The sequence below is a fragment of the Lonchura striata genome, chromosome Z (assembly GCF_050655825.1).
Source record: "Lonchura striata isolate lonStrDom1 chromosome Z, ASM5065582v1, whole genome shotgun sequence".
NCBI lineage: Eukaryota > Metazoa > Chordata > Aves > Passeriformes > Estrildidae > Lonchura > Lonchura striata.
The window spans coordinates 11,191,221-11,206,057 of record NC_140740.1 but is presented as its reverse complement, the minus strand read 5'-3'; the positions used below and the strand labels follow the sequence as shown (position 1 = coordinate 11,206,057).

Sequence of the window (14,837 nt, the reverse complement as noted above, 5' to 3'; positions counted from 1 at the left end):
CTGCCCAGCCGTGCCGTGCCGTGCCGTGCCGAGCCCGGCCAGCCCCGGAGCCGCCCCGCCCGCGCTGTGCCCGCGGCCCCGGCTCTGCCGCGCTCGTCCCCGCCGAGCCCGGCCCGCGCTGGGGGCCCGAGCGCAGCGCCCCCCTCAGGCCGCGCGCCGCCGGCGCAGCCGCGGCCGTTGTGGCGGCACTCGGCGATCGGTGCCATGGCGGAGCTGCCGCTGCCCGCCGAGCTCTGCCCAGCACCTTCCCCGCCGAGCTGTGGCGCCTGGCGAACAGCCCCCGCGTCCGCTCCGTGCGCGGGGACAGCCGGGCCCAGGGGCTGCTCATCGACCGCTCCCTCTTCGAGCGGGAGCTGCTCGGCCCGGGCGACGCCCAGGGGCCGGCCCCGCGCACCTTCAGAGCCACGCGGTTCCGCAGCTTCGTGCGCCAGCTCCACCGCTACGGCTTCCGCAGCGTGCCGGGCTGGGCTGGCTCAGCTGCGCCGGGCGATGCCAGGGCCCGGCTCCACTACAGCAACCCCTGCTTCCGCCGCGACCGCCCCGACCTCCTGCTCCGCATCCGGTGCCGGAGCGCGGCCACCAGGCAGCGGCCGGCGGTGGGGCGGGAGGGCCGCCGGCGCCCGCCCTGCGGCTCCCGGCAGCTCCCCGGGGCGCGGCTGCTGCCGGACGGGCAGGATGGGGGCAGTCACTTCAAGCCGCTGCCCAGGGAGCAGCCGCTGCCCGCCAAGTGGGAGGTGCTTCAGATCCTGCCCTGCGACTTGCTCGGTTTCTACGGGGAGCTACTGCTACTGCTCAGACGAGCGGGGCCCTGCAGCCGCTTCCAGGAGTTCTACAGAGAGCAGCTGCTTCCAGTCGACCTGGAGTTGCTCAGGATGCAGCCCTGCAGCTTCCAGGCTCTCCACAGGGAGCAGCAGCCCCCAGCCTCCGTCCCACAAGGTAGGAAAAGAGCTGTAGCATTGCTTTTCCGAAAGGTCATGAAAAGTTACTAAAAGCCAGGGACCTCATTAAATCGGGAAGACTGGACAGGTCAGAACGCAAATCCAACCAATATGATTAATGCAACGTTCTCCCCTTTATTAGTGGTAAGATGGCAGTTTATATACACTTCCATATAGTTTAGTTTACAAAGGCACTCTGATTGGCATGCTAACATTGTTTACCTTTGCCTTAAGGTGGTCAGGCTTTTCACACTGCCGCTCTCCTCTAATTCATGCTCAGATAGCTCATTACTTTGTAGTTACCCTAACATAATTTCTAACTGCGCCACAACTGAATTCTCACTGCATCAAAGGCTTCGAGGCCCCATCAAGGCTGCTTATCAGGGCCTATCTGAGGGGTAGATCAGTTCTCACTCCAGACATAAATCCTGACTGAAGAATTTTTCCTCAAGGCTCTGTCATTCTTGGCCCAAAATTGTCAAGCCTATTAAGAAGGGCCACCTAGAAAGCCAAATGATTCTCTTCCTGATTTGCCTGCATATTTCCTGTGTTGTTTGATCTAAGGAAGCAACAAAGATCTGTGTACCAGAACCATTGTGGAGTGTGACCACTGTGTTTGGATTCTTGCAGCTGCCTCGGGCATTTCAGCCAGTGTAGGTTGAGCAGCATCGATGGCTCAGCACAGAATGTACCTCGGGAAGAGCAACTGCCACCAGTGGATCTTGGCTTTGCCATAGAGCAAATGTTTCAGGAGATCAGGAGGTCCCTGTCTGAAAGGTCTCCCTCTGCCCAGGTAAACCCATTGGAGAGGAATGGAAGAGGCTCGTCTGAAAGCTTCTAACATTGTTATATGGAGGAGAGTAACTGCATCCTTGATGCGATTCCAAAAAAATACTGAATGATCATTAGTTCCCTTTTTTCTGTTGTTCTTTCAGAGGGAAAATCAATGTTGCCCCTGAGTCTTCAGGAGGGAGGCCTGTGGACAAGGCTGCAGCATCTGTCACCGAGAGCTGCAGGAACAGTTACTCTTGTTATGAATAAATTCAGTTTTATATTGAAAATGTTAATTAAAATGCTGTTAATTGTTGAAACCCCGTTTAAAATCCCCTTTATGTGCACCCTTTTTATGTTTCCACCTTGCCCCACTTGCCCTTCACTGTGTGACCGCTGGGTTTTTACCGCCGCTGCTCCCCAAAATGGCGGCTGCGCTGTCTCCGGTAATATGCAAATCGCGAACCGAATGCAAAATCCTGAAAAGAGCCCCAAGGACAACGAGCCACGCCAAATTCGGGGCCGCAGACCGGATTGGAAAATCGGCAAAAGGTCCCCAGACAGCGCCAGACCCGCGGAGTAGCCGCCAACATGCCGCCCTAACATAAACAGTGCGACTGCAGAATCAGGACCCCAGACAACGAGCCGAAAATCGCCTTCCTGGGCACGCCCGCGAGGACGGAAGCCCCGGTTCTGCTGCCTAGCGGAGCCGATCTCCTCCTCCTCAGCGTCGCCACGTGGGAGCAGCGGCGGTGTGCGCGACCCCTCGGGCCCCCAACCCAGAGCTGGTCACTCAATAAAGGCTTTAAAAAGGAGCAGGTCTCCTGGCCCTTTTATTTCAGCTGGGGGTTCGTCCGGGATCTGTGCCACACCTGAAGAGGACGTCAGGATCGGGACGGCCGCCCTTCCTGGGCCTCCAGGACTGCTGGCCAGATCCGGACAGCGAGGGACCAGCTCGGGACCGACGATGCAGAGGAGCGCCGGAGGGTGAGAACCCCGGTGGCGTGCGTGGGAGACGAGCGAGTGGTGTGTGAGTGAGACGAGGGCTGGCAGCTCGGACCCTCGAAGCGTGTGAGAAAACCCCCTAGTACCACGGTTCCGGACTCCCTCGAGGGGGCCGGCCAGGAACGGGGGGAAGCAAAAGGAGGAGGAGTGAGAGAGGCGTCTCCTGGGGTTATTAAGGGGCCCCCCTGAGCGTGCAGGGGATAGCCAGTGTGAGTGGCACGTGAGGTGTTACGTTCCCCCGAAGGAACCGGAGCGGCTTGGGTAGGTCCGGGCATGGGGACTACCCAGGCATTGTGTGGGTCCCACGCAGTCACTGGGTGCCCCCAGGCACTGCCGGCGTCGAGCGCTCACGAGGGCCCTGACTTCCTGGGGTCGAGCCAGAAGCGCCGTAGGTGGCGTGCTGCCGCGGTCCCAGGGAGGGGGGCCGTAAACCCACGCCCGAGGGCACCGGGGTGGGGAGTCCGGTGGAGGGCGAGGATAGGCGCCACACACACCCACACGCATCCCTATCGGCTAGATCACTCTGCTGGGGAGGGGTGGTCAAGCCCGTTCGGGCGGATGGCGATAGGAGGAGCAGACCGGAGTCTCCTGGGCCTTCCTGCCTCCGTGATCAAATCGAGGAAGGGGCTGTACCAGAACAGGGCGGTCTGACCCGGGGAGGATCCATCCGACCCGGCAGGAGGTCAGGCCGAGGAAGGTCCTGGCGCAGGGGGCTTCTGCTACGGGGTACCCTGGCTGGTGCGGCCTAACAAGTGCCCAGGAGTAGGCAAGGCACGGGGGTATACCTAGGGGGTCATACCACTAGGGTGGGCCCTGGCATCGGGCTGGCCTAGGGGGTTGGCCTAGGGAGTCGGTGCCGAAGTTCCCTCCCTCGTCTTGTAAAACAAACGGGCAAATCTGTGGGGGCACCCACCTCACAGAAGAGGACGGAGGGAAGAGGTGTGAATGTGATCACCCGGGTGAGCAAGTGTGAGTGTGTCCTCATTTGTTTGTTCCCTGGAGTGTAAGGAAGGTGTGAGTATTTGAGAGGGATTGAGTTAGATTGGGGGGAAAAGGTTTGTGTTGGAGTTGAGCAGTTTTGTTTGAGGAGTGTGTTTAGTCGTTGGTTTCCTCCTTCATTTTGTAAATCAAACGGGCAAATTTGTGGGGGTGCCCGCCTCACAGAAAAGGAAGGAGGGAAAAGAAAAAGGGATTCTGTGTTGCCCGTCAGTAATTTTCCGTTCGGGTAGGGGCACCTTAAAGGGATTTAAGTTAGAAGTTTATAAATGGGAAAGTGTGTGAGTAAGAGAGGAATGCCCCAAGACAAAGAGGTGAAAAATATCCCCCTGGAGAGCCCATTAGGGCAGATGTTAGACCGCTGGGAGTCACGGGAGGCCACCAAGACACTAGATCAAGTAAAAATGATCTATTATTGTACTGAGGTTTGGTCCACATACAAATTGCCAGGGAAATGGCTTTGGTGTGGAACGAATGACCAGTGGATGTGCTCCCACCTGAGTAACTACCTGAAAACACAGGAGGCTCCAGATGTGGAGCAGATGGAAAATGCCGCATGCTGGCTGAAAAATACCAGCCATGAGAGTGCCAAAATCCATAAGTTAAAGAAAAAGGGAGAGAATGAAGAGGAAAACGGAGGGGAACAAACCACCCATAAGACTGGGATCACCTAGACCATCTACCGCCTCCTCCACCCCCATTTTACCCAAACCTGAACCTCAACCCTTTACCTCCCGTATTAGTCCCTCCAGCTGTCATCCCACTACCACCCCCATCTAATGTCCCTGTATTACCAGACCCAAACCCTGTACCTACCCTCCCAGCACCTACCTGAACTGCACCCCCAATTTCTCTTTCTGGGCCAATTCCTTCGGCAACATCCCCAAATTCTCCTCCTCCTCCAACACCATCCTTGATTCCACCTAAGGTCCCTGACCCTGGGTTGGAACCTTCCCCCGTCCCTATAGTAACTCTCCCTATTTCCCCGAGTGAGCCCCCACACCAGAACCCAGCTTCAGACTCTAACCCACCGAGCTGGTCCTCCTCTCCGGCACCAACATCCATCCCCTTACCGCCTCTGGATTGGGACTCGAACACACCTGACTCAGCAGTTCAGAATAGTGAAGGTCCTTGGTGTAACACGAGGTCTAGAATAATGAAGCCCGAAAAGACAATGCCTCTCAGGGAGGTGCCTATGGGGGGAGCGCTGGGAGGAGTGGGATTTGTGAATGCGCCACTCACAGCCTCGGAGGTATGGAGTTTTAAAAAGGAGCTGGGGAATTTGGTAGAAGATCCTGTGGGGATTTCCAACCAGGTGGACCAGTTTTTAGGACCTAACATCTACACCTGGAGGGAGTTGAATTCCATTTTAAACATTCTATTCTGTCCTGAGGAGGTTAGGATGATAAGAGCAGCAGGGGTACGAATCTGGGAACGGGAAAATAGGATGGGTCTCCCTGGAGATCTGAAAATGCCCTTGGTATACCCTGGGTGGGCTCCCAACCGCGAAGAGGGTAGGAGGAATATGAAGGATTATAGGCCGCTGATAATTAGAGGAATAAAAGAATCTGTTCCCCGAAGCAGCAATATTAAGCTGGCCTTTGAGGGGACACAGGAAAAGGATGAGCCACCTGCGAATTGGCTAAGGAGGAAATTTATAAACCAAGCACTAGCCCGGAAGATACTAACTGAGATACACAAACTGACACACTGGGGAACCCAGGGGTTATGCGACCATTTCCTCAGGGAAAACCTCTGCATAGGAATATATGATTTGGCCAAAGCAATAACTAAAGGATGTATAATTTGCCAAAAGATAAATCAGAAAGTAATGAGAAAAGTAGAACCTGAAGGAAGAGAATTGGCTCTCAGACCATTCCAAAATATCCAAATAGACTTCACTGAAATGCCTCCAGTACAAGGATACAAACATCTATTAGTAATGATAGATCACCTCACCCATTGGGTGGAAGCTTTTCCCACTAAGAAGGAAACCGTAGAAGTGGTCGCAAAACTGATCCTGGAGGAGATCCTTCCCAGATACGGTCTAGTAAATACTATTGATTCTAATAGGGAACCTCACTTTGCTGCTCAGGCATTACAGCAGGTAATCAAGGCATTGGGGATAAAATGGAGGTTACATACTCCATGGCACCCTCAGAGTTCAGGCCGAATCGAGCGAATGAATAAGACCTTGAAAAATGTATTAACCAAATTAATAGCAGAGACCAAACTGAATTGGCTCAAGTGTTTACCCCTGGCTCTATTGCGTATTCGAACAAGGCCTAGAGCAGACATAGGAGTGTCCCCTTACGAAATGATGTTTGGGCTCCCCTTTCTGCTGTCCCCACACAGTGTTGGCAACTATGATGATGGAGAAGAGGCTACCCGTAAAATATCTAAGGGCTATTGGGAGGACTTTAGAGGATCTCAGGAAAAAGGGATATATTCCCCAAACTTCCCCCCATGACACCAATGTGCACTGTATTCAACCCGGGGATTGGGTACTAATTAAGTCTTGGAATAACACTCCCTTAACTCCAAAATTTGAAGGTCCCTTTCAGGTACTGCTGACCACCCACACTGCAGTATGAACTCAGAAGGGTTGGACCCATATCACCAGAGTCAAAGGGCCAGTGTCATCTCCAAGCCAGACATCTGACTCCTCTGCATCCTCTGAGAAACCAGCAGACGTCTCTCACTAATCCGGGAGAATGGACGGTAGTCCGGGACCCAGAAAACCCGAATATCACACTAAAAAAGAAGACAGGAAACGAGGACTGTGCCAGATGAAATATTATTAGCATTGTTGCTAAGAACAGTTACAAGTCAGAGTTGTTTTAAGGTTTTAATGTTTTATGTGTTGAGTGTTAAGAGGTTTGAACCCCCTCTATAGAGAATAATTTCTCCTACTGAGCACTTTCTAAAGAGGTAGTAAGAAAATTAACTAATAAGGAGTGAAGTAGCCAATAGAGAAGGACTCTATGGAGCTCTTTGGGAAACCTCAGACCCAAGAGGCAAGACCGGGGGGTGTCAACAAAGGGAAGAGGGCCCCTACCGGACTCTTGGGGAAGCTAATGTTGCTGCTACTACTGGAGGGCTCTCTCAGTAGAGAAAGAGACCCTTGCACGAAGTGTTATCACCCCATTTACGATGGGGATGACTTGAGGTCCCTATTCAGAGTCCATACCAATATAAATCCAGGCTGCTTTAACCACTCTCAATTGATCACTTGTCAGGAAAACGGAAAAACATATTGGACCACAAAGAACACTGCCTCTTATAGGCAGCATCTGCTTGGGGAGTGCCCAGTAGGAGAGGAATGGTTCTGTTTTGAACATGCAGGGTTAAAGGATCTGGTAAAGGAGAAACAAGTAATGCAAGAGAACAGTATTTCTGACAACTTTGTGGGTAAGAACTTATTCATAGACCTGGTTGAAAAGATAGGTAGAGAATTGTATTTAAGCAATTGTTGGGTCTGTGGGAGTACCCAGATGACAGAAATCTGGCCATGGGAAGGGAGTAGCTTGAGCCCATTGGAGGTTCTACAATGGAGACAAATTAGACCACCAAATTAAATGCTAGCATCCAGGGGAAAAGAAAGATGGGAGCTGAAATCTAAGGTATTGGGGGAAGAGTGCATACTTAGAATGGGAAGAAGGTACAAGACTCAAGTGGCGAAGATGGCATGCAAAAGGTATCTGATAGTAAAGAACTCAGAGACAAGATGGGTCCCAAAGGAACCCCTTACATATCGGGCGGTGGGAAAAACAGGAAAGGGATGTATCTATCATGAAAGGTATAAACTTCATAAGTGCACTGAGAAAGGGGCCAACCCCTTTTGGGGAATTAGAGAACTGTCCAGGTTTTGGGAGGTTCCAACAGAGACAAGAGATGGGTTTTGGCAAGCCCCAGAATGCTTATTTTGGATTTGTGGGGATGCGGCCAATACCAGGCTCCCGGGGGATTGGGCAGGGAGCTGCACTGTAGGGGTAATCAAGCTGGCCTTTTTCCTTCTCCCCAAGAGATCAGGGGCACACCTAGGAGTCCCAGTCTATGATGATTTGAGAAAAGACCAACGAAAGAAAAGGGATACAATTGACATGGGAGGCACACAAACGTGGAAAAGCAAGGTATGGACCCCAGAAGAAATTATCCAAACGTATGGGCCAGCAACATGGGCTCAAGATGGGTCCTGGGGATACCGCACCCCAATTTATATGTTAAACAGGATAATTTGACTCCAAGCAGTACTCGAGACTGTATCTAATCGGACAGCATTGGCGTTTGACCATGTAAGTGACCAACTATCGCAAACAAGAGCAGTGATTTATCAAATCAGATTGGCAGTGGACTATTTACTTGCAGATGAAGGAGAAATATGCGGAAAATTTAACTCCTCAGACTGCTGCTTTGAGATCGACGACAAAAGTGCAGTAATTAAAAACATTACCAAGGAAATTCACAAATTGGCATACGTTGGCAATCAAAATTGGACACCTCTGATAAATAGTGACTGGTGGGACGAGTTCTGGTCCCTAAAAGGGACATGGTGGAAAAAGGCCGCCTTCATTACCGTTTGCTCCGTAGCAGGGTTATTGTTTCTACCTTGCCTCTTCCCTTGTTTAGTTCGGGCGCTAACTTCCACAGCCAGGGGTAGTATCCAGTTGTCTGAGGGATCTAACCGAGATCCGACAAAAATCATGTTAATGAAAAATAACTAGCAGAATCATGAGAACGCCAGGGAGATCTAGAATAAATTCCAAAAGCTCAGGAAAGTCTATTTCCAGGAGCCCAAAACAGCTAATTGATGCGGGCAAAAGCCCAATCAAACAAATAGAGTGGGGAGTTGTTATGAATAAATTCAATTTTGTATTGAAAATGTTAATTAAAATGCTGTTGACTGTTCAAACCCCGTTAAAATCCCCTTTATGTGCACCCTTGTTATGTTTCCCCCTTGCCCCATTTGCCCTTCACTTTGTGACCGTCGGGTTTTCACCTCCGCTGCTCCCCAAAATGGCGGCCGATCCACCTCCGGTGATACGCAAATCAAGAACCATGCGCAAAATCTTAAAAAAAGCCCCAAGGAAAATGAGCCACACCAACTTCAGGGCCACAGACCGAATTGGACAGCCGGCAAGAGGTCCCCGGACATCACCAGACCCACGGAACAGCAGCCGACGTGTCACCATAACTTAAACAGTACATCTAGGATCAGGACCCCAGACAACGAGCCAAAAATCACCTTCCTGGGCACGCCCGCGAGGACGGAAGCCCCGGTTCTGCTGCCTAGCGGAGCCGATCTCCTCCTCCTCAGCGTCGCCACGTGGGAGCAGCGGCGGTGTGCGCGACCCCTCGGGCCCCCAACCCAGAGCTGGTCACTCAATAAAGGCCTTAAAAAGGAGCAGGTCTCCTGGCCCTTTTATTTCATAAACTACTTGAACTTCTAGAAAGGGAACACTGAGGGAAAGGTCAACTTCTTATGGGCGAGGCTTTGGGGCACGCTGGGCTGAGGCTGGGGCGCCTCCAGCTCCGGAGATGGGGATGGCGCCGGTCACACGTGCCCTGGGGCTCGGTGCCACGCCGGGGCCGGAGCTCGGTGCTGAGCTCGGCCGGAGCCTCCTCCTCTTTCCGACGGCCCCGGCGCTGCTCCCTCGGGCCGGGGCCCTGCGGGGAGGGTGCTGCAGGCACAGCTCCAGCAGGGCGCGGTTCTGCCTCAGCAGCTGGATCAGCGTCCTGGGGCAGCCGCGGCCCCGGCAGCAGTGGGGCCCGGCAAGCCTCCCCCAGGGCAGAGCGTTCCCTTGTCTCTGCCCCTTTCTGGGCCAAAGTTCTTCCTAATGTCCAATGTAAACAACCTCCCTCGGCACAGCTTCAGACCCTTGCTGGCATCTGCTCTCTCGTGTCAGGCCCATCTCTGAGGAGGCTGCGCTGCCCGCTGGGCACTCGCTGGGCGTGGGAGAAGAGGCTGTGCCAGCGAGTGCTGCTCAGCTTTTAGCCACTCACAGGAGCGCTAGGCTGTGCCTGCTGTGAAAGGAACGCTTGTGCACGTTGCCATTTCTTAGAGGTTTTACCCCAGATTTTCATGGACACCTGTCCTAGTGAAAGCAAGTCTGTTTTCATGCGTATTTGAAGGGTAGTAGTGAAATAAGAGATTTTCCAGGGATCACTTGAGGTAACAAAATGAATGTATCAAAAATGAATGTATCAAAAATGAATGTATCATGTTTGTAGAATCATGTGTTGAATTTTAAGAACCCTCTGCCATGGCACAAAAGCATAGGGAAAACTAAATCTTTAAAGCTTCTTGGAAAAAGACAAATACCAGAGAAGACCAGGAATGCAAAGAACTCAGATAAAGAGGCCACTCTGTCTCCCAACATCTCCAGGATGATGGACTTACCCAGATAAGATAGCAGAAGACCAAAAGCGCATGCGCAGAGAAGAGTTCAAAAGTTTAATGCAGAGGAAGACTATGGTTTCAACCTCAGAAGACCACCAGAGACCCCCGCAAGACCACCACAGAAAATCACACATGCCCAGAAGGGTGTGGACCTATTTAGCATGAGAGGCAAAGACAGGCGGGGCCAGGGGTTGAATATGCATAGGAAAGTTGTGTAATATATTGCATATAGAACACCTTTGTGTATAAAATTGTGAGACAAACTTCAGCTAGGGGCACAAGATTTTGGAGAGCTATCTCACTTGTGCCGGGCGCTGTCATACATACCCACTTCATAACTACATCGAGTTGTGGAGTCTATTTATTTATTCCGCATATCGCTTCAGTAGAACACAATGCCATCTCAGGGAAGTTCTGCTGGTGTCATTTTACTGAGGCTTTGAGATGAGTTGCAAATCCTGAAAATTTCTTCCTTGGGGAGATAGTAATTTCACAGTTTTAAGTTGTGGGGCTATTGGTTACTCAGTGTTGAGGACCTAATGCAGCTTTCAGCACCAGAGATTTTAAACATCCAGTGGTTGTCCTTGAAACAAAAACCTTTTAAAAAAGATTTAAAATCTTTTCTGTGAGCAGAAGTTGCTTCTGTGTAATTTCACAAAATCCATTAAAAATTTCACGCCATGGTTAAAAAGTCCATGGTTTCTGTGTGATTTCCTTGGTACTGTTCTTTGGAATGGTTTTCTCCCCATGTTCTGAAGCTGCCCACAGAAAGGTAACAGATGTGTGAAAAGTTCTGGAAGGCAATCTGATGTCGGTCTTTGCCTCCTGTTTAGAGGTCTGTGGTGAGCTGTGAGTCACAGAGATGATTTTACATGCTGTTGAAAAGACAGTTTAACATTTCTGCAGCAGGATCTATTGATAGAATCAAAGCAGAGCATAGCTGGCATTAGTAAATAAATTAAAATGCATATCTAGAATGTATTTATTTGATTGTTATGGTAACATTGTGGTAATAATTATGGTGTCTGAGTACTAACCAAGCTAACACCTGATTTGTAGTTGTTTTTCTGTCTCTAGTGATCAGGTTTTTAAGAATCACGTTTTCTCTCATAGCTGAGGAATGTGTTGTTGCCAGGCTGAATCTTAATATCACTTTGCTTTTGCAGGAGAGCAGTTTCACATGGAGATGATTTTCTTTGCCCTCACTTTAATTTTGACTTTATGTATTATTGTCTGGCGGGCTGACCTTTTCAGATTGTGTGCTGCAAAATGTTGCTACTAAGGATAGTTGGTGTCAAAACAGGTGCTTTTCTAGCTTTTATTTAAAATTGTGAAAGATGAAAGGTTTCTAATGAAGTTACAGAATTGCACGTTATTAGGAACTGAACTTCTTCCCTGCCTGTATCTAGGAAAACACCTTGGTGCCAATTGAACTCCTGAAATATTATGTAGAGATCAGGAGTGGCCACCCCAAGTGGTATTCAATTCTGGGAAACACAGTTTTTGTTAGAAATCATTTTTGCTTCAATAATGCCGGCCTGTTACATCCCCAAATTGGCAAGATATGTCCTTGACCATCTGCATTTGTGTTAAATTAATCATGAGGTTTTGTGTTAGCCATGGGCTTGAGTTTCCTTTCTTTTTATCACTTCTTCAAATACCAGGTTTATGCACTTGCTGGCTTGTTCGTTGTAGTTAAAGATGATGTATCTTAGGCACGTACCTTGATGTTATTGTGAACTGTGAAAACAACATTTCTGGTCTGTCTTCATTTGCTGAAATGGTTCCTGTGAAAGGACTGGGGGATTTTGTGGTTGAAGATGTGAAAGAAGAAGTTCAGCAGCCTTGGCAAGTGAGTGTGCCAGTGCACAGGATGAACACTCAGAATCACCTGTGCTTCAGCTGGAATGTGCATTTCTGGAGCTGACTGCTGCTGCTGCTGGGCTGTTTGGTTTTGTTGGTCTGTGGATCCATGTTCTGCACAGTGTCATTTGTCAGAGCTCCACTGCACTTCTACAGTCCCTCTGTTTCCCACTTGTGAATTAAGGTGTTCTCCTTGCCTTTTCTGTGGGGAATTCTTGGGGGGTATAAGGTAATATGTGGTCATAATAAATAATCTTTTATGTTCCTGATTGTATTTTTTCCTAGTTTCTAAATAATTACCTTTTGTTTCTATCCTGGGGCAAAGTGCATTTACAGTTTCAGTGGGTTTTTCCAATTGCTAATCCCACTCAGGCACTAAATATGAAAAAAAAAAATCCCTGGTTTCATGGAAAACATTCTGTGTTCTTATGTATTTTTAAAATAATTAAAATATTGTTATATTGCTGTTTAATTTCTTAATTTGGTAGGGTTTAGAAATCTCTAAACATGAAATAAGTGGGGAAGAGTGCCTGCCTTCCTGTGTTTAACTCCTGGGTGAGCATCCCAGGCTTAGTTCAGAGATTTGCTTTTAAACATCCCATGTTCCTTCTATAATCTCTCATTTTGCTTGTTTGTAGTTGTGTTAGAATATAAAAAGGAGGGAGATCATCCTGAAAAATTTTTCACCAGAACTGAATTTCACCCCAACAGTGACTGCTCGTTCGTTTTCTGAAGGCATGAAGGGCACTGGGAATTTCTCACAGACTCATTTTTTGGGACAGTAGTCATTTCTGTTTGGCACCATGAGAGGCTGTGCACAGTGGTGCTGGAGCTCGGAAGGGCAGGGTAGCAGGATAGCAATTATCTTCTAAATTCCTTTATATGAGCTACAGGAGGTACTTTTGCTCAGGACTGGAGTCCTGGATAATCTGTATCATCAACACAGTTCTGGATTTAGCAGCTGGACCGGTCTTCCCGAACCTGTCCTCCTTCAGGACCCCCTCTGGGGCGTGGTTATCCCGAATGAGCCCCCAATAATTGTTACAAACAGGCAAAATTGGAGTCGGAGCAGTTGGACAGTTGCGTGCCTGTTTATTAAAATACAGAGAAGCGAAGACGAGGCCCCAGGATAAGCCCAGGAGCTCAACAGCGAGCCAGAGTAACTGTGCAACAACACAGTGTGTTTTTCCCAGAGATACAGAGTCCACAGGAAAAAGACCTGGGTGTTCAACACCCACGGATCTTTATAGTCTCTTGAAGGAGACAGGACTGGTGTGTCCTTGATCCGGCCGAGGAGCGGTCCTTCTTCTGGTCACTGTTCCATACGGTGGTGCATTCCTGGCCAATCATTCCAGAGGCTTGAGGCACCCTTGGCTGGTCGGCTCTCCCGACCACAAGCTGAGCTGCGGTCTCCACTCTTGGACACAGCCCTTCCCCTTTCTTCAGATTGACAGCTACACACACGTAACTAACAATTCATATAACTTTGTAATTTATTTTGTTAATTATAACAATTCAATACAATACAACAATTATGTACACTAGCAATTCATTTAAAACAATTAACCATCCTTAATCCTACCTACTAAAACAAATTCATTTATAACAACAGGGGGACTAGAAAACTACGGGGGAAGAACCTTACGCCTAAACTACTTGAACAACAGGGGGACTAGAAAACTACAGGGGAAGAACCTTAACCTAAACTACTTGAACAACAGGGGGACTAGAGAACTACGGGGTACGAACCTTAACCTAAACTACATGAATTTCAAGAAAGGGAACACTGAGGGAAAGGTCAGCTTCTTCAGGGCGAGGTGTCGGGGAACGCTGGGCTGAGGCTGGGGCGCCTCCAGCTCTGGAGATGGGGATGGCGCCGGTCACACGTGCCCCGGGGCTCGGCGCCGCGCTGGGGCCGGAGCTCGGCGCTGAGCTCGGCCGGAGCCTCCTCCTCTCTCCGACGGCCCCGGCGCTGCTCCCTCGGGCCAGGGCCCTGCGGGGAGGGTGCTGCAGGCACAGCTCCAGCAGGGCGCGGTTCTGCCTCAGCAGCTGGATCAGCGTCCTGGGGCAGCCGCGGCCCCGGCAGCAGCGGCAGCGGGGCCCGGCCCGGCCCGAGCGGCCCTGGCACTGATCCTGCAAGGCAAAGCACAAGGAGGGATGCTGCGGGAGCGGCGCGGCGGGGCCGAAGCCGCAGCGAGGGAGGCTCGGCCCGCCGGGGCTGCCCGGCTGAGGCCGCAGCGAGCGGAGCTCTGGCCCCGCTGCGGCTGCTGGCCCGGCCCGGCTCGGCCCCGATGCCTGCCCGGAGGCTCCGCTCCCCTCTGCCCCGGGGCTCAGCCGAGGGCTGCCCCGGAGCCCCGCAGCCTCGGCTCTGCCCGTCCTGCCTGCCCGAGCCCTCCCTCACCTCTCTGCGGCGTCTCCGCAGCCTTCTGCCGAGGCGGCAGCCCAGGACGAGGCCCGTGAGCAGCAGCTGCCCCAGGACACATGTCCAGGACAGCAGCGCCCGGTCCCCCCACGGGCCGGCCTCATAGGCCGTGTCCGGCAGCTCCAGCCCCGAGGTGCCCCGCTCAGGACGGCTGGAGGGGTCGAGGGGATGGAGCAGGAGCACCAGCAGGTACACCTGCAGCATCCAGGAGCAGCCCTGGCCAGCCATGGTGCTCTGCATGAGGAGCTGCCACCACCACGCAGGCTCTGGACGTGGCTGCGCACCGAGCTCTGCTGGGCTCTGGGCACGGAACGTTGGGGGCACTTGCCAGCCACCCTGCTGTCCCCAGAGGCTGTGATGTCACAAATCACAGGATGCTCAGAAGGGCCCTGCGAGGTCCAGTCCAACCTGCGCCCCGTGGCCACCACGGCGAGCAGGCTGG

At 51.4% G+C, this 14,837-nt stretch overlaps 1 protein-coding gene and 1 pseudogene across 2 annotated transcripts; one reads left to right on the top strand and one right to left on the bottom strand.

The window, feature by feature from the left end:
- Positions 1-204: 204 nt before the first annotated feature.
- LOC146763626 (heat shock factor protein 5-like) lies at positions 205-2,524 on the top strand (annotated as a pseudogene). The gene is made up of 3 exons (XR_014951536.1): positions 205-936; positions 1,569-1,731; positions 1,874-2,524. The product of XR_014951536.1 is annotated as a heat shock factor protein 5-like (transcript).
- Positions 2,525-11,544: 9,020 nt separating this feature from the next.
- LOC146763625 (uncharacterized) lies at positions 11,545-14,623 on the bottom strand. Its single transcript, XM_085567447.1, has 2 exons — positions 14,375-14,623; positions 11,545-14,106 (listed from the first exon to the last, which is right to left on the bottom strand). The coding sequence occupies exons 1-2, from the start codon at positions 14,621-14,623 to the stop codon at positions 13,729-13,731; spliced, it is 627 nt and encodes a 208-aa protein (XP_085423573.1). The 3' UTR covers positions 11,545-13,728.
- Between the last annotated feature and the right edge of the window lie 214 nt (positions 14,624-14,837).

Coding starts and splice junctions, on each gene's coding strand:
- LOC146763625 (XM_085567447.1), bottom strand. CDS start 14,623: ATGGCTGGCCAGGGCTGCTCCTGGATGCTGCAGGTGTACCTGCTGGTG. Junction 14,107..14,374: donor TGCGGAGACGCCGCAGAGAG/GTGAGGGAGGGC, acceptor TTTGCCTTGCAG/GATCAGTGCCAGGGCCGCTC.